This window comes from Electrophorus electricus, chromosome 9 (assembly GCF_013358815.1).
Source record: "Electrophorus electricus isolate fEleEle1 chromosome 9, fEleEle1.pri, whole genome shotgun sequence".
Lineage (NCBI taxonomy): Eukaryota > Metazoa > Chordata > Actinopteri > Gymnotiformes > Gymnotidae > Electrophorus > Electrophorus electricus.
In genome coordinates this window covers 11,444,540-11,464,539 of record NC_049543.1, presented here as the reverse complement: position 1 = coordinate 11,464,539, position 20,000 = coordinate 11,444,540, and the positions used below count along the sequence as shown (strand labels likewise).

At 44.7% G+C, this 20,000-nt stretch overlaps 2 protein-coding genes across 4 annotated transcripts in view; one reads left to right on the top strand and one right to left on the bottom strand.

The window, feature by feature from the left end:
* The window catches only part of elf2b (E74-like factor 2b (ets domain transcription factor)), an 18,415-nt gene extending 6,807 nt beyond the window's left edge, over positions 1–11,608 (bottom strand). The window contains exons 1-3 of one of the 3 annotated variants that reach the window (XM_035530034.1): positions 11,497–11,608; positions 2,244–2,380; positions 1,378–1,555 (exon numbers count right to left, since the gene is read on the bottom strand). In XM_035530034.1, coding sequence (XP_035385927.1) covers positions 1,378–1,555; positions 2,244–2,318 — 253 coding nt within the window. In that variant the 5' untranslated portion in view covers positions 2,319–2,380; positions 11,497–11,608. Of the gene's footprint in view, positions 305–1,377; positions 1,556–2,243; positions 2,381–7,006; positions 7,289–11,496 lie in introns of those variants that run through there. The other 2 variants (XM_035530033.1, XM_035530035.1) reach the window with 2 other exon arrangements.
* Positions 11,609–12,720: 1,112 nt separating this feature from the next.
* LOC113591992 (histone PARylation factor 1) overlaps positions 12,721–20,000 on the top strand; it is a 66,486-nt gene continuing 59,206 nt past the window's right edge. Inside the window, exons 1-5 of the mRNA XM_035530090.1 lie at positions 12,721–12,800; positions 14,061–14,241; positions 14,415–14,601; positions 15,870–15,968; positions 16,164–16,311. Of these exons, the coding sequence (XP_035385983.1) occupies positions 12,759–12,800; positions 14,061–14,241; positions 14,415–14,601; positions 15,870–15,968; positions 16,164–16,311 (657 nt within the window). The 5' untranslated portion in view covers positions 12,721–12,758. The remainder of the gene's footprint in view (positions 12,801–14,060; positions 14,242–14,414; positions 14,602–15,869; positions 15,969–16,163; positions 16,312–20,000) is intronic.

Sequence of the window (20,000 nt, the reverse complement as noted above, 5' to 3'; positions counted from 1 at the left end):
AATCATGTCTTTGTGGGCCATGTGATTTTAAAATGGTAATTTTGAGGACAAATTTAGGTACTTGAAAGATGACAGGAATGCATTATATTTCAACAATCACCTCTACCTCACAGGTGTGCTGTGGTGCATGCTGATTTGCATAAAGGCTGCCTGCAGCTCATTTACATATCCAGATCAAATCACAGCACTGGCACAAACTATTCACAATAAGCATTCAGGCCATGCATGACTCATGCTAACAGGATCAATACAGTAGCTTTTGTGAAGGACAAGTGAGGATTCCTTTTTTGTATTATTCTACAGATTCAGTTTAGTATTAGAAAAGTTTATAGTCGTCCCACCCCCCAAATGTCTGACTGCCCTCTCTACCCCCAGAGCCTGAGCTAGCCGCCCTCTCTACCCCCACAGAGCCTGAGCTAGCCGCCCTCTCTACCCCCACAGAGCCTGAGCTAGCCGCCCTCTCTACCCCCACAGAGCCTGAGCTAGCCGCCCTCTCTACCCCAACAGAGCCTGAGCTAGCCGCCCTCTCTACCCCAACAGAGCCTGAGCTAGCCGCCCTCTCTACCCCAACAGAGCCTGAGATAGCTGCCCTCTCTACCTCAACAGTCTGAGCTAATTGAAGACATCACACCATTAAATACACTGTAATCTGAAAACAATTGAAGCTCTTATATGTATGAAGGAATTCTGCACCGTGCACTGGAAGCATATGGTTACAGGCCGTAGGCCGTAATGAACCCATCCATAGGACTGGATACTGGCCCTGTCCAGCATTAGGAGCTGCAGTTCAGCATATGGACTCAAGAGGGCAGTGTGTGCACGAGAATTACAGTGTGGACAAAATGGGGTCATTTTCTTCACACTAATTATGATACAGTACATTATGGGTCTTGGAGAGAAATAGTGACCTGAAAGACACTGTGTGAGACACATTAATACCCATGAACACTTCGGAGTGTGTGTGTTAGATAACTTAATACCCATGCTATGTGAGAACACTCCTGAGTGTGTGTTTCAGTCTTAGTGTCCAGATGAATGAGAGCAGGTTCGTGTGCATGCATGTGCACGGGTATATGAAAATATGTGTGTATAAGACAGCATGAGTGTGGGATGTGTCGGAGAGTGTGTGTGTAATGAGTGAAATGACGATGTGCATGCGTGTGTGTGTGAGTGTGTGTGTGAGTGTGTGTGGGTGTGTGTGTGTGTGTGTGTGTATGTGTACGTGCGCGCGCACACGCTTGTATTTATCTGTGTGATGCACGTGCGTGTGTATATTGCGTGCGTGTGTATATGCATGTGTGTGTGTGTTACCTTTGTTTTAGTGTGTATTGTGTGTGTGTGTGTGTGTGTGTGTGTGTTGGGTGCGTGTGGCATTACCTGTGTCTACCACCTCTGTCTCCACCTCCTGCTCCTCTGCCACACCCTGCATCAGGTCTGTGTGGTCATCATAGAGCAGCACCTGAGCAGCCAATCCCTGCTCACCCTGACCACACAGCCACGTCTCCACCCCCACATCACACACCTCCTGCTGCTCCACCTCACACACACCTTCCTCCTGAGGAATGGAGACACACAGTGAGAGACAGGCAGTCTGCAGGGAGACATGCATGTGTGAAACACCATTATCAGTCTGCTTTAAACTAACAGCTAGAGTGACCTGATGGGTGTGTGACGTGTAATGACGGGCAGTGGTAGCTTAGTGGTTAAGGTACTTGACTAGTGATTGGAAGGTTGCTGGTTCAAGCTCCACCACTGCGAAGTTGCCACTGCTGGGCCCTTGAGCAAGGTCCTTAACCCTCAGTTGCTCAAGGTGTACTCAGTCATATGTAAGTCGCTTTGGATAAAAGCATCAGTTAAATGCCATAAATGTAAATGTAGTGATGTTAGAGTGATCTGATGGGGTGTGTGACGAGTAATGACATGAGGGTAATCTAAAGGGATGAGTGTTGGGGTCAGAGTGCACATTCTGTTATGATGCATTGGTCTAAACCATTTTGTTTATATTCTCATTTTATCTGTATTACAAATTCAGTGTTTGTACACAGCAACACCTCCCAGTCTAAAGGCCTTTGCTGAGAAAACATATATTTCATTTGTTCAGTGTTAACATCACCAAAACGCATGAACCCACTGGGCAAACTGGGGGACTATTCTACTCCAGCAGTTCAACCTACACTGGAATGAGGAGATTGAGAGTGACGGAGTGGGTTTGTGTGTGTGAGAGAGTGTACGTTCACACATACCTGTTGAAGTTCTTCCATTGTGGTAACATACTCCACTACTGCTCCACCACTGTCCACAAGCACCACAGATGTCATCACTCATACATACCCCACACTGTGCCCTGCTCTGTAGCGACACACAGTGGTGCCCTGTTGTACTGCAGCCCCAGAGAGAAAGAGAGACAAACAGAAATACACACAAAAACATTAATCATTTGTTTCACTTTGCTCCTGGAATACTCCCTCCTTAAGCCACCCCCCCCCCCCCAAATATCTGACTGCACATTGCCATCACTTTCACACTACTGATAATAGAGTCCCATTTTGGTACCAGCTCCTTAGCTATTGTGCTGCTAGGTGACGTTTAATTGTTTGTTTTTTGTTTTTTTTTTAATTGTTTTTAAAATCACAGACTTCTCTCAAACCACATCCCGATCCCACAATCTTCTCCTCTCAAACCACAGTGAGATCATTGCTTCTGCCGTTTGTTAGCAACATTTTGTTCTAAGAAAAAGCAAAACATGACCTCCAAACATCTTCGCTGATTGGCTAAATCTGGGGTTAAAAAATGATGTAAATTGTACTTTTTGCATGTGCTACAGACTCCCTGAACCCATTTTTACAAGCCATACACCATTCACATGAAAATCATTCATATGACTACGCAGCAAAGCACTGGGTGTGTTACAGTAATGAGGTATATCCTACAGTGCTGGGTGTGTTACACTAGTGACCAGGTGTACCCTACAGCGCTGGGTGTTACAGTAGTGACCAGGTGTACCCTACAGCGCTGGGTGTTACAGTAGTGACCAAGTGTACCCTACAGCGCTGGGTGTTACAGTAGTGACCAAGTGTACCCTACAGCGCTGGGTGTTACAGTAGTGACCAAGTGTACCCTACAGCGCTGGGTGTTACAGTAGTGACCAAGTGTACCCTACAGCGCTGGGTGTTACAGTAGTGACCAAGTGTACCCTACAGCGCTGGGTGTTACAGTAGTGACCAAGTGTACCCTACAGCGCTGGGTGTTACAGTAGTGACCAAGTGTACCCTACAGCGCTGGGTGTTACAGTAGTGACCAAGTGTACCCTACAGCGCTGGGTGTTACAGTAGTGACCAAGTGTACCCTACAGCACTGGGTGTTACAGTAGTGACCAAGTGTACCCTACAGCACTGGGTGTTACAGTAGTGACCAAGTGTATCTTAAAGCACTGCAGTGCTCAATCTCTGCTCCAGCCCTGTGTTCTTCATGTTAATCTCCAACATAATCCTTAAACACACTGCACATTACCCAGCACTCTCTGGAGGACCGAGCATCTCTTCTGGAGTTAGGAAGGATAGGAACATGTGTAAAACCTTAAACACACACACCCGAAAATACTCCCTAGTACAAATCCTCCTCTTCATGAGCCACTGAACTTTTCACACATCAACTCCCTGCCTATGGCATTTATCACAACTCATACAGAACTAAACCATCCATCCAAAACCCTTTTAATAATCTGTTTACTGTTAACTTTTTAATGTTTCCTGTCCATTCAAAAGATGCCAGCAACTCCTCGGAAGTATTACACATGTAAACACTAAAATAATCCCATCATAGCAGGGCTGTCACTAAAGAACAATTCACATGTCATTAAATTAAAGAATCTTCTTAAAGGCATTGCTGGACTCAATGGCTCTACTGCATATATCTATAAGGAGTCACTCTCCATCAGTCTACTGTGGACTACAAGGGGTCTCTGTTACTCTGCTGTGAAATACAAGAGAAAACCCCCATAAAGTCTTCTCTATCTAAATACACAGAACTGTAAATATAGTGCCATAAATAAATAAATAGATAGATAGAACACTAAATATCAGAGTAGTCACAAAGAAAAATTGTTAGTAAAAAGTTACAACAATAGGAGTATGAGTTAACATGTTTGTTTATTTTTGATGTTCAACCAAAAATTTATCTAATGCAATAACATACAGTAGATGGACCTGTTTAATATGTCAGACGCCCCCCCCCCCCCTACAGTGGACCAATGGGGGGGGGTCTCTCTCTCTCTCTCTCTGTTACTCTACTGTGGATCATAAGGTGGGTCCCTGTATCTCTGTGTGTGTGTGTGTGTTACTATACTGTGGACCAAAAGGGTGTGTGTGTCGCTCTCTACTGTGCACTACAAGAAATTCCTCCCCATTTCTCTACTGTGGAGTATAGGAAACCCCATTTCTGTGACTCTGCTGTAAACTATGAGGGCTGTCGAACTGTCATTCTTTGATTCTGTACTGTGGACTTTAAGAACCTTCCTTTAAACCTAATCCAATATAATTCTAATTTAATATAACCATAACTCTTTTCAATCATTCCAATAATCATACACAATAGCATCCTTTCATGTGATATCAAGCCTTTTCCATTGAAAGCGCTCCACAGACGACTCTAATCTGAACCACACCACCAGAGACAACACTTATCCGAACCACACCACCACAGAAGGCTCTTATCTGAACTACCCCACAACGGTGTAGTTCACAACCACAGTGTGTCATGCACCCATGTGGAATAAAGCAGGCACACACAGCTTTGGTTTTCAGGAATCAGGCACCATCAGTTTAACTGCTGTGCAGCGCAGTGAAGGCTACCCCTTTTGGAGGGGCACCATACAAGGGCAGCTTTCACACACACACAGGTCACCAAACAAGGGCAGCTTTCACACACACACACAGGTCACAGAACAAGGGACGCTTTCACACACACACACACACAGGTCCCAGAACAAGGCACTTGCGTTACAGAGTTCCAAGGTTCCGAGGCCCACCACCACACCACACACACTCTTTCTCCCTCTGCCCTCCCGTCTCATCACCACGGCAACAAACACTACACTTAAAAGCAGCTCAGCAGGCGTATGCCTGACATGATAGTGGGTCGCCCAACCTTAAGATAACACTTGGGCAGTTGTTCTGCTTGGACACACCAAAGGTCAGGACTGTTCTGTATTCTTCCTGTCTCGCTGTACAGGTGCTCAGCTCCCTTGCTGTTCCTGAAAGGTGTGCAGCAGTCAGAGTGATGTCCACAGCTGATCTGTGCTGGCCCATTCAGAACACAGCCAGATGACAAAGACTAGCCTTGGGAACAAGTTCAGACCAAGAGCACAATGTTTCTGAGACAGGAACAGCAGGCTTGTTAGAAGGAGTCAGTCCTTCTCATTAATGCATCCCTACAACTCCTGCCCTAGTCCAGCACAAACAAAATACATACAGCTGTTTATTTACCAATTCACACCAGCACCACAGACCACAGTTTGTAAGCAAACATGTATCATTTTCATTTAAACAGGGTTATTGACAGAAGCATCCAGTTCTAGACAGTGACACTGATTAGGCAAAGACAATCAATGAAAGATGTATTCCAGAAAGGAGTAATTCACCATTTAACATTACCAGCCACAACTGTGCAGGGCAAAGTCTTAGGGTCAATAACCCGGAGGCTCGTCAGCAGGGTTGCAAGACCTCACCATCGTAAGTGAAACTCAAACATATGACCACTTCCACGAGACGACTTTAAAAACGTGTTAAAACGAAAAAGGTCAAATTCATACGAGGCTCTCCTGACAGAATTTACCGATAAACGCCATGAATCCAGGGTCTTGTTACTTATTCTTACCAAGCCTTAAACTTTGTTTCTCAGTACGCATGCGCCGACCCAATTAAACTGACTGAGCTCAAAGGAAACCGAGCATTTCGTGAATTCGTATTAAGAGAGCTAGCTAACCCTAAGCAACTACACTTTACAATCCACTCTTATAAGAACAGCGACACGGTCGTAGATGATATTCGCACACAAGCTAAATATACAGGCCGTGTTGACACTGTTCACTGTGCGCTTTCCAAAGTAGTGGGCGTTACAATATTAGCTAACTAACGCTAACAGTGTTAGAAAAGGGCAGAAATTGCTATGGTCCGTTCACAAAGCCATACAGAAGTAAACCAAATGCTGTCTAACATGTACAATTACTCGAAAAACCATGAACATACAGAATATCCTACAAACGTTTGATATGTCTAGCTATATAGTTACACGAGCTAGCTAGTAAACTGCAGCAAGCTAAACACACATGAGCTATAAACACTTTAGCTAAATACTTATGAGCTAAACACATATGAGCTATAAACATATAAAAACACATGCGCTTTATCCTGCGGTCAGAACACTACCGTCGGCTAACTGATGTCTTAACCAGCTACAGACAGCTAGCTAACTAACTACAAAGATATCGCAGAACAGAGCAAAGCACATTCAGCTATCCCCAACTTGCTCTGTGAAGGCTTATAATAATTAATGAATAGCAATGTTACATTTATATAAGCAATAAATAAAGATTTACAAAAACGAGACTCGTTGAGGTGAACAAGGCTATGATTGTGCAGAATCTCCAGCCAAGCCAGCTGGTGTAACTCGTAAAGTGATCATCTAACCATAAAACAGGGCAGACTCTCAAGTAAGTTCCAATCAAACTTTTGGCGACACGTGTAAATATTAAACTGCAGTAGACATGACACATATATTAAACGTTCTGCCTGAATATGTCGCATAGTTAGCTTGTATGTAGCTACACAGTTCGTGGTTGTTAGCCCTAAGGTTTGATAAAGCCAACACCACTCAAGACAAAGCGAGATAGAGCATTATAGCTATCTTAACTAAGCCAGGACAAATATAACGGGCAAGATTGATAACTCCAAAGAAACTAATACCTTAAGAGTTGGTGTGAGAATTACAGTTTCTGTTGAAATAGTACCTTTAAGTGCTGGTTTTCAGAGGCGGTACGTCTGATGTGCTGGTGACCGTGTCGGTCTACTCTCACACGGTTAATTCTCGTCAATACGCCTGTAGATTGTACAAAGTATTCAGATACCCGCCTAGTCCGACTGCTGCTTTTTTTTTTTTTTAGATTTTTTTAAGATAAACGTTGGTCCATAGAGATGTGGCAAGCTGAGCTTCAGTGCACAATGAATCACGTAAGTAATATAAAACAGCCTACACTGGCCGTGTTTTCTGTTAGCTACTGTTGCTAACCAGTCCAGAGAAACCAACACCGGAACTGACGCCACATCGGAACCGACGACATACGGCAGCGCGGAATGAACTAAAGCAGAATAACCTTGAACGTTCGACTTCGCTCTCCGGTTCATTAAGGACTCTCCGTTAAAGGAAAATAATAATAAAATAGCTAAGAAATGAGTAATAATAATCATAATAACCTTGAAGATGCGAGTTCACGCTTCTTTAAAGAAAAAAGTACATTTACCGAAAAACTCGTATACTGAGAACGGTCGAAGGTTTTGCAAACTAAGCCTCATAAAAAGGTAAAAAGCGTAACGTGATCGTGCGCCCGGATTTGTATGCCTGTTTCCCGGCAGCACATAAAACGACGGTTATTTAATTGTCCTACATTCCAAACCTTTTAACAAGGTTTAGCAAGTAATTTGTGTCATGTTAGTGGTAGGCAATAAATTAGTGTTGGGTTAGTGGTAACCTATTTCCATGGTCATTACATCTAATCACTTTTCAACTGGCCATCGACTGGTATACTTCAGCGAATACAGTTTCCACGGAGTACCATCTGCTGTTAGAAGATTACAAAGTATGCCTACGACTACGACACGTTTATAAAACGCAGAATTTAGTTTGTCTGCTGAACTCGCACTGTAGGGCAACCTTATACCAGCCTGCCAATTTCCCAAATAATCTAAAATCTTAGAAGTATCTATCCGACAAAAACATTAGAATAATCTTAAGTAAGCTTAAATAAATTAGATTTATTATTACAGTAGATTGTCATTCAGATGTGGAATTTTAAGATTGCATTTTGTATTGTAGTGTAGTGTTTATTTATTTATTCAGCTCATTGTTAAGCTCTTCATTGGCGTGTTAAGTAGCCTGGGCAGGGCTTGGAAAAAGTATTGTCTTGCATTGTTTATTGTAGTTTAGTGTAGTGTAGTGTTATGTTGCATAGTTTTGTGTTCATTAGTCTTAGAACAGAGGTAAGTACTACTCAGTGGTATACTCTATAAAGTCCCACAGGACACAGGAGAAGATACACAGACACAGGAATAGTCACACAGACACAGGAGAAGATACACAGACACACAAGTAGTTACACAGACACAGGAGTAGATACACAGACACAGGAGTAGATACACAGACACAGGAGTAGTTACACAGACACAGGAGTAGTTACACAGACACAAGTAGTTACACAGACACAGGAGCAGATACACAGACAGGAGTAGATAAACAGGAGAAGGTACACAGAGACGAGCAGATACACAGACACAGGAGTAGTTGCACAGACAGGAGTAGTTGCACAGACACAGGAGTAGTTGCACAGACACAGGAGTAGTTGCACAGACACGGGAGTAGTTGCACAGACATGGGAGTAGATACACAGACACACGAGTAGATACACAGACACACGAGTAGTTACACAGACAGGAGAAGATACACAGACACAGGAGTAGTTACACAGACAGAGGAGAAGATACACAGACACACGAGTAGTTACACAGACAGGAGAAGATACACAGACAGGAGAAGATACACAGACACGAGTAGTTACACAGACAGAGGAGAAGATACACAGACACAAGAGTAGTTACACAGACACAAGAGTAGTTGCACAGACACGGGAGTAGATACACAGACACATGAGTAGTTACACAGACACGGGAATAGATACACAGAGGAGAAGATACACAGACAGGAGAAGATACACAGACACGAGTAGTTAGGAGAAGATACACAGACACGAGTAGTTACACAGACAGAGGAGAAGATACACAGACACAAGAGTAGTTACGCAGACACGAGTAGTTGCACAGACACGGGAGTAGATACACAGACACATGAGTAGTTACACAGACACGGGAATAGATACACAGACAGAGGAGTAGTTACACAGACAGAGGAGTAGTTACACAGACACGGGAGTAGATACACAGACAGAGGAGAAGATACACAGACACACGAGTAGTTACACAGACACGGGAGTAGATACACAGACAGAGGAGAAGATACACAGACACACGAGTAGTTACACAGACACGGGAATAGATACACAGACAGAGGAGAAGATACACAGACACAGGAGTAGTTAGACACACAGGAGTAGTTACACAGACACGGGAATAGTTACACAGACACGGGAGTAGATACACAGACAGAGGAGAAGATACACAGACACACGAGTAGTTACACAGACACACGAGTAGTTAGACAGACACGGGAGTAGATACACAGACACGGGAGTAGATACACAGACAGAGGAGAAGATACACAGACACAGGAGTAGTTTGTCATGATTGGTCACCCTCCTAGCATTCTTGTCTTCATGGTTACCCTGTCTAATGTCTTTGTTTTGCGTTACTTCCTTGTGGTTTGGTTCCATAGTTTCGTTTTCTCCACCCCTCGTTTGGTTTTCCTTTCCTGTCATTTCACCTGTCCTTCATTTCTGGCCTTGCTATGTTCAGTAATTAAGCCCTGTGTTTGCCATGTTTCAGGGCTGATCATTGTTTTCCAAGCCTCTGTGTGTAATATTGTGTAATGTTTGTGTTTGCTAGCCTTGTGTTTATTCTGGTCGTTGTTTGTCACAAGGCTCTTTGTTTTAGCCAGCTTCCCTTCTGTCATTGTTTGGTTTTGTTTAGTTATTTATGAATTCCTGGACTCTGCGTGTTGCCTCTATGACCGTGGACTGTTCAAACGATTGCGGCTTTCCAGTTAAAGAGCAGTTAGAGAGCCTCCACCCAGCAGTTAGAGAGCCTCCACCCAGCAGTTACAGAGCCTCCACCAAGCGGTTACAGAGCCTACACCCTGCACTTTTAAGCCAGACTGGATTCTGAAAATGGAATCCCAGAGGACAGGTGATGAACTGAGCACCCTGCACACCCCCAGGGAGAGCAACAATCATCTGATCAGTGGAATGTGTTTTCACTGGTTTTGTGTGTGTGTGTGTGTGTGTGTGTGTGGTCTCGAGGGCAGTGCTCTGAGTTAAATACTGCAGGTATGTAATAGTAGATCAGTAGATGGATAGGCCTCTCTGTCTGGCTCAGTTTGAAAAAACATCGCTTTCTGTTCCTGTTCATGTGTTTAGTACATGTCCCATTTGTCATCATCTACATTTATAATTAGCTGGCACTAAACAGGATAATCTGCTTTGAATTTGTGTGTATGTGCCAAAGTAAATTCGCCTGTTGAACTGAAGCACTCTGAACTCTGCTCCACGGGGTTCCAAATGTTCCTTTACCTCAAAGCAGTGTGCACTTCCTACTGCACATCTGAAAAAGGACTGAATCAGATACAATTATAATAAACACTGGTGTGAATCAGCTGTTGGAGTGGTCATTCTGGTATCCCGTCATTAGAGAGTTTTGGATGGCGCTCTCAGGAATCAGATCACGTTTTGGTTCAGTGTCAAAACAAGCTGTTTGAATCCTTAAGTCCAGTCATGCAAAACGTGCTGCGTCAGCCAAAACACTAAATCCAGCACGAGCGCAACTTGTCTTGGATAAGAGACACCGCGCATGCTCCCTGCATCCAGAATGTCTCCGATAAACGCTGCACGCGTTTTCAGTCGCGTTTGTCTCTTTAAAATGACAGGAAGTTCAGTCTAAACAACGCTAGAGCCTGGAAGGGGTTGAAAGCTGCTTGTAATACAAAAACTCCCAAAAAACATACCAAATAAGGTTATGTGGGGCTGTTCTGCACTTGATTCCGTCTATAAAATATAAAAACACTAAGGCGAGTGTGTACTGGCACAGTTGGTTTCATAACAGGCAGCTCGACTAAGATCTGACACACAAGCACCCGTGAGCGCAGCACAATAACCTATACTCACGCAGCTTCAACCAGTTCAAACGGAACCAGTTAAAACATTTTTGTATTCTGCAGTATAACAAAAGAAAGGCGAATTGGGTCAGAGTGAGACAAGTCTCGATTATTTTCTTAAACAAAACAACAAAAACATTTCTGTAAGATAGCCTGACTGAATCAATTCAAGTTGGGTGGTGCGACTACACTAACAAAAATATGACATTCCAAAATAAAAACCCCGATATTATCAAATATAGCCTTTTGGAAACTTTTCCTTTTGTTTTCTATACATCTTTCTTCCGCTTAACGCATTAACCGATCTGGCGTGTTTAGACGTTATTTCCCGGTCGTCGTTGTCCCCCCCCGTCCCCCCCCCGCCTTTAAAATGTTAGACAGGCTGAAATAACTGATTCATCTCACCATTTTTGCACGTAGGTGGACATCTGAGCGACACGGTCCGTGTCTCTGGCAGGCATCTCTGCTCACGGGCTAGAATGCTTGAAGCAAGCGCAGTGAGCGTGCGTGCTTGGAGCCTCGAGGCTAACAGGCAGCTCAACTCCGAGGGCGCAGCTGAGGAGCACTGGCGCTAGAGCCAGTGTCTGCGCACAGAAAAGTGCGCTGAAACTGTAACATGCTCGACAAGGCCTGCAGCAGAGTCTGGACTCCGGAAATGGGCAGTTGTGTTATTAGCACGGTCTAAGATTTAGGATGACAACAAAAGTATTAAAAAAAAGAACGTGAAGTAATTCAGTGTTATAATGTAGCTGCTCTATATAGAACAGCCCACTATCGTGCGACTCATAGATACCATACAAATATAATAATAATAATAATAATAATAATAATAATAATAATAATAATAATAATAATAATACATAGAATATCCTGATCGTTAATTGGCCTGCAATAAATTAACATTTCACTGGCAGCAAAGCAATGTCGCATTATTACTCTTACTATTTCTATTACTATTCGCCTATTATATCTCGAAAACCTAAAATATATAATGATGATTACAAATTCTTGTTAGGAAAAGACATTGAGTTAGAAATAGACATAACTATTAAAACACATTTCCCTACTAAGGTCTGGTAGGAGTGGAAAGTAGCTCAAATGGGACGTTATTCCGCCCTCTTGTGGTCGCGTTTGCACTTGACGAAGTATTTCACTTCGATAAACTATACCGGTTAACGCACTGTGATTCAACGCGATTCTTTAACACGTGTGATTCAGCTCATCGGATATTTATCACACACTCTGGGGCTAAATTGGTGTCTTACTGCAATGCATGGTAGTCACGAAAACTAAGACTGGCGTCGCACTGAGCTCCCGCTCCCTTTAGAATTTAATAAAAATATTTTTTAAGTGGAAAATGTAGTATAAATTGAGATAAACTTTCGCATTAGTGTACCATAACAGTAATGGTGATGTGCGCTTCGTAAAGTACACGGGTGAAAAGGAATAATTCACTCGACACGGGTTTTTAACATGCATGTACACAGTGTGCTATCAATTACCAGTACTAGTCGTGTTAGCAAGTAAACTGCCCTTGACAAACCGGCCTCAGGCAGGACTTTATTTTGAAATTCCGTCAATAAAGTGGAACCGGAAATCACATTACGTCCTTACGTCAGTAAACGGTTATTTACATAAGGACGCTATTTACGGAGAAGAACAGAAACATGGCGGGGCGCGGGAAAAGAAAATCAAAATCTTCGCCACAGGTCAGTACAAAACACCTTATTACACAGAGTTTGTGTCTTCGAGTGTTTTCTTTTTTCAGGGGTTGTTGTAAAATAACTCATACTTGTCTTGAGCCGGTTATTCGCGCGAGTGGCACGTCAGTCGTTAAGATCGTGCTGGGACCGGCGAGCTGCTCGTGCGTGGTGTGTTTTGTTTGTGGGAGACAGCCAGTTGGCTCACAAGCTCAGGGGCAGTTGGCTCACAAGCTCAGGGGTAGTTGGCTCACAAGCTCCAGGGGCAGTTGGCTCACAAGCTCCAGGGGCAGTTGGCTCACAAGCTCAGGGGCAGTTGGCTCACAAGCTCCAGGGGCAGTTGGCTCACAAGCTCCAGGGGCAGTTGGCTCACAAGCTCCAGGGGCAGTTGGCTCACAAGCTCCAGGGGCAGTTGGCTCACAAGCTCCAGGGGCAGTTGGCTCACAAGCTCCAGGGGCAGTTGGCTCACAAGCTCCAGGGGCAGTTGGCTCACAAGCTCCAGGGGCAGTTGGCTCACAAGCTCCAGGGGCAGTTGGCTCACAAGCTCCAGGGGCAGTTGGCTCACAAGCTCCAGGGGCAGTTGGCTCACAAGCTCCAGGGGTAGTTGGCTCACAAGCTCCAGGGGCAGTTGGCTCACAAGCTCCAGGGGCAGTTGGCTCACAAGCTCCAGGGGTAAAACATATAAACCAGATAACCAGCCAGCAGTTGGCCAGCTCAGTTCTAACGGCTCTTTTCCAGCCGTTAAACGTGTCCTCGTATGTCTAGCTAAGATAGCGGTTCGGCAGCGAGCGTCTGCCGGTCAGTCATTGTGTCATAGCTGCATTAGCTAATGTAGCTGTAACGTTCGGCCTTAATGACATGTCACCGCTTTATTGTTTCAATCTGGGATTAACAACGTGCATTTGGGTAACTTTAGAGAAAATTTTAAACTTTCCAGTATTTCAATTTTCAGTTTCTTATAGCTAGAAAAGCGCCTGCTCTGTCAGATGTTCTGCTGGTATAATTGTTAATTAAAAATAGATTTGCTGTGGTGTATGGTCCTTACTTCTGTAGGCTGATGTAGGATCGTTTACCATGTCCACTACCCACTAAGGTTGGGCTGCACAACTTTAAGCCTAGGTGTGTGTGTGTGATTGTGAGTGTGAGAGAGAGAGAGAGAGCACCATGATGATGCTACAAGCACGTGTTGGTGTGTATGAGTCTCCATTTATCTCACGTGGATACTTTTTGAAGAACTGTTTATCATGGTTATGGTACGTGTTTTTACAGGTGGAACAGGTGAATGGGCAGGTGAAGTGTGCACGAGGAGAGGACGTGGGTGCAGGAGTGCGGTCAGGGGTTCCAGTGCACGAGAGAGAAGAGGTCGAGCGCCTGTGCAAATTACGGATGCCGGATGACTTTTACCTCTTCTGGGATTTTTGCAAACGGCTCAGTCCAGATAATCCCCAAGGTATTTCAGTTCCAAACTATTTGGTCCAGGTAGTCCACAGGGTCCTTCAGTCCAGATTTATCAGACTATCCGTCATCATGTCTAAAAAGTATATCTTATTTTGTGATGGAAAAAGCTTTGTAAATGATTCATTGTGTGTGTGCGTGCGCGCGTGTGTTGTGTATGTGAGATAGATGCTCTATTGGGTCCATTGGGTCTGCGGCTGGTTGGGCCTTTTGACATCCTGGCTGAGAAGCACCTGTGCTGTTCAGCAGCCCAGAGCGTTTTCCACCTGCACTGGCGGTACTTCTATGACCCTCCTGAGCTGCAGACTGTCCTGCAGGGATGCAATGACACGCAGCATCACATGGGCTATTTCAGGTACCGCCCCCTTAGTCCAGGGGCAACATACAGAGCCAGAGTTATACTGGGATGTTTTCAGATTCTGTGTGTGGGGAGATTGTCCTGACAGTCTGCCTGGCATGGGTGTTGGGGCTTCATGATCATAAAATTTTAATTATTCATTACTTGTCATACAAATAATTGTGATTTAATTCCTTTTCTTAAAAATTATATTATGCCTGTAATTGTATGCCAGTAAGTACTATAGTTATACACACACAACCAATATGGTGAAGAATGTCAATTTATTGAACTGTGAACTTGTATAATAAATTATATTTGTATGTTTATAGTAACTGCAAAATAAACAGCGTTATGAAAATAAGACATAAATCATCATAATTTTACTAATATCTACTTGTTAAAATGATGGGCTTGTTTGCACAGGATGCTGAAGTTTCTGTGCACATTCAGAAGCAAAAGGATTTGTCATACATTTGGCAGCAAGGCGTGGGTTAGGTGCATTAATGTAAACTAACACGTGGGATTACCTAATGTTACGGAACCATGGATTGAATACATTAAACTAACGCGTGGGATTACCTAACGTAACAACCGTGAATTAAGTGCATTAATATAAATGAATCTGTGGGATTAGCTAATGTGAAGGAAGCAAGGTTTAAGTATTTGAATGTAATGTGCGGGATTACTTAACATAACTGAAACATGGATTAAGTAAATTGGTGGAAGAGATGCTTGAGTGTATTTGACTAGAATCCATGTAACGGTGAGCAGCTGTCTGAAGTCTGGATTATATTGGCACTTTTGTCTGTTTTTATGCATATACACAATCAGAAACCACATAATCAAAATGTTTGAGATGCTTAATAAGTCGACAAGGTTGGAGACTGATATAAAGGCAAGCATATGATCACTTTGGCTTGTGGTTTGAACAATATTAAATCATGTACCTATACTTGCTAGTTAAATTGGCCTTGAAACTACAGTGCAAACTGACACAAAGGTCAGGCACCAAACTTTGAGCCGTACTGTTACATCTGGGTTCAGGAAGAATGTGTTTATTGTATAACTATGCACACTGGGGTAAAAAATGGCTGAACTTGTGTGTGGAGTCAGTTTTGTCTCTAACACATTTGTTGTGATGGCAAACACTAAATTCATATTTATTTTTGATGCATTTGAAGTCAAATTACTATGGGCAGTCCGTCAATAACAATGATACAGTTATGTAGTAATCATGGTGTGTGTGTGTGTGTGTGTGTGTGTGTGTGTGCCTGCGTGCGCAGAGATTGCCCTGACGATGTGCCTGTGTTTGTCGGGGAGAATGAAGCGAGGAAGGGCTGTACCATTACCCAGATGGGGGAGAATCTCTTCGCTGCTGTACTGTAAGTGTCTGCAGGGGGCAACAGTGGGAGGCTTGTGGGGACACACGTTTCCCTGCTGGGTTTGACTCGGGGTTTGACTCAGGGTTTCTGCTGTTTCTCTTCAGTAAACCTGTAAGATGAAAGTATGTCCCTGATATATGGATTTGCTGTCCACTGTAGATTTAGATTTTAGATCAATTCTTTCTCTGTCATCAGGCTGTTCCTGACCAGAAGGAAGAGGGAGAAAGGTGTGCAGAAAGATGGTGTGCTCCTGCACTTGGAGGCGGAGTTAAAGAAGGAGGCGGGGCATCTGGGTCTGCCACTGGAGCAGAAAACCAAAGCTATGAAACAGAGAGACAGGAAGGTACACACACACACACAAACACCAGAGAGACAGGAAGGTACACACACACACACACAAACACCAGAGAGACAGGAAGGTACACACACACACACACAAACACCAGAGAGACAGGAAGGTACACACACACACACACACAAACACCAGAGAGACAGGAAGGTACACACACACACACACACACACACACCAGAGAGACAGGAAGGTACACACACACACACACACAAACACCAGAGAGACAGGAAGGTACACACACACACACACACACAAACACCAGAGAGACAGGAAGGTACACACACACACACACACACAAACACCAGAGAGACAGGAAGGTACACACACACACACACACACAAACACCAGAGAGACAGGAAGGTACACACACACACACACACACAAACACCAGAGAGACAGGAAGGTACACACACACACACACACACACACACAAACACCAGAGAGACAGGAAGGTACACACACACACACACACACAAACACCAGAGAGACAGGAAGGTACACACACACACACACACACAAACACCAGAGAGACAGGAAGGTACACACACACACACACACACAAACACCAGAGAGACAGGAAGGTACACACACACACACACACACAAACACCAGAGAGACAGGAAGGTACACACACACACACACACACAAACACCAGAGAGACAGGAAGGTACACACACACACACACACACAAACACCAGAGAGACAGGAAGGTACACACACACACACACAAACACCAGAGAGACAGGAAGGTACACACACACACACACAAACACCAGAGAGACAGGAAGGTACACACACACACACACAAACACCAGAGAGACAGGAAGGTACACACACACACACACACAAACACCAGAGAGACAGGAAGGTACACACACACACACACACAAACACCAGAGAGACAGGAAGGTACACACACACACACACACAAACACCAGAGAGACAGGAAGGTACACACACACACACACACAAACACCAGAGAGACAGGAAGGTACACACACACACACACACAAACACCAGAGAGACAGGAAGGTACACACACACACACACACAAACACCAGAGAGACAGGAAGGTACACACACACACACACACAAACACCAGAGAGACAGGAAGGTACACACACACACACACACAAACACCAGAGAGACAGGAAGGTACACACACACACACACACAAACACCAGAGAGACAGGAAGGTACACACACACACACACAAACACCAGAGAGACAGGAAGGTACACACACACACACACAAACACCAGAGAGACAGGAAGGTACACACACACACACACACACAAACACCAGAGAGACAGGAAGGTACACACACACACACACACACACACAAACACCAGAGAGACAGGAAGGTACACACACACACACACACACAAACACCAGAGAGACAGGAAGGTACACACACACACACACACACAAACACCAGAGAGACAGGAAGGTACACACACACACACACACACAAACACCAGAGAGACAGGAAGGTACACACACACACACACACACAAACACCAGAGAGACAGGAAGGTACACACACACACACACACACAAACACCAGAGAGACAGGAAGGTACACACACACACACACACACAAACACCAGAGAGACAGGAAGGTACACACACACACACACACACAAACACCAGAGAGACAGGAAGGTACACACACACACACACAAACACCAGAGAGACAGGAAGGTACACACACACACACACAAACACCAGAGAGACAGGAAGGTACACACACACACACACAAACACCAGAGAGACAGGAAGGTACACACACACACACACAAACACCAGAGAGACAGGAAGGTACACACACACACACACACAAACACCAGAGAGACAGGAAGGTACACACACACACACACACAAACACCAGAGAGACAGGAAGGTACACACACACACACACACAAACACCAGAGAGACAGGAAGGTACACACACACACACACACAAACACCAGAGAGACAGTAAGGTACACACACACACACACACAAACACCAGAGAGACAGGAAGGTACACACACACACACACACAAACACCAGAGAGACAGGAAGGTACACACACACACACACACAAACACCAGAGAGACAGGAAGGTACACACACACACACACAAACACCAGAGAGACAGGAAGGTACACACACACACACACAAACACCAGAGAGACAGGAAGGTACACACACACACACACAAACACCAGAGAGACAGGAAGGTACACACACACACACACACAAACACCAGAGAGACAGGAAGGTACACACACACACACACAAACACCAGAGAGACAGGAAGGTACACACACACACACACACAAACACCAGAGAGACAGGAAGGTACACACACACACACACAAACACCAGAGAGACAGGAAGGTACACACACACACACACAAACACCAGAGAGACAGGAAGGTACACACACACACACACAAACACCAGAGAGACAGGAAGGTACACACACACACACACAAACACCAGAGAGACAGGAAGGTACACACACACACACACACAAACACCAGAGAGACAGGAAGGTACACACACACACACACAAACACCAGAGAGACAGGAAGGTACACACACACACACACAAACACCAGAGAGACAGGAAGGTACACACACACACACACACAAACACCAGAGAGACAGGAAGGTACACACACACACACACACAAACACCAGAGAGACAGGAAGGTACACACACACACACACAAACACCAGAGAGACAGGAAGGTACACACACACACACACACAAACACCAGAGAGACAGGAAGGTACACACACACACACACAAACACCAGAGAGACAGGAAGGTACACACACACACACACAAACACCAGAGAGACAGGAAGGTACACACACACACACACAAACACCAGAGAGACAGGAAGGTACACACACACACACACACAAACACCAGAGAGACAGGAAGGTACACACACACACACACACAAACACCAGAGAGACAGGAAGGTACACACACACACACACACAAACACCAGAGAGACAGGAAGGTACACACACACACACACAAACACCAGAGAGACAGGAAGGTACACACACACACACACACAAACACCAGAGAGACAGGAAGGTACACACACACACACACACACAAACACCAGAGAGACAGGAAGGTACACACACACACACACACACAAACACCAGAGAGACAGGAAGGTACACACACACACACACACACAAACACCAGAGAGACAGGAAGGTACACACACACACACACACACAAACACCAGAGAGACAGGAAGGTACACACACACACACACACACAAACACCAGAGAGACAGGAAGGTACACACACACACACACACACAAACACCAGAGAGACAGGAAGGTACACACACACACACACACACAAACACCAGAGAGACAGGAAGGTACACACACACACACACACACAAACACCAGAGAGACAGGAAGGTACACACACACACACACACACAAACACCAGAGAGACAGGAAGGTACACACACACACACACACACAAACACCAGAGAGACAGGAAGGTACACACACACACACACACACAAACACCAGAGAGACAGGAAGGTACACACACACACACACACACAAACACCAGAGAGACAGGAAGGTACACACACACACACACACACAAACACCAGAGAGACAGGAAGGTACACACACACACACAC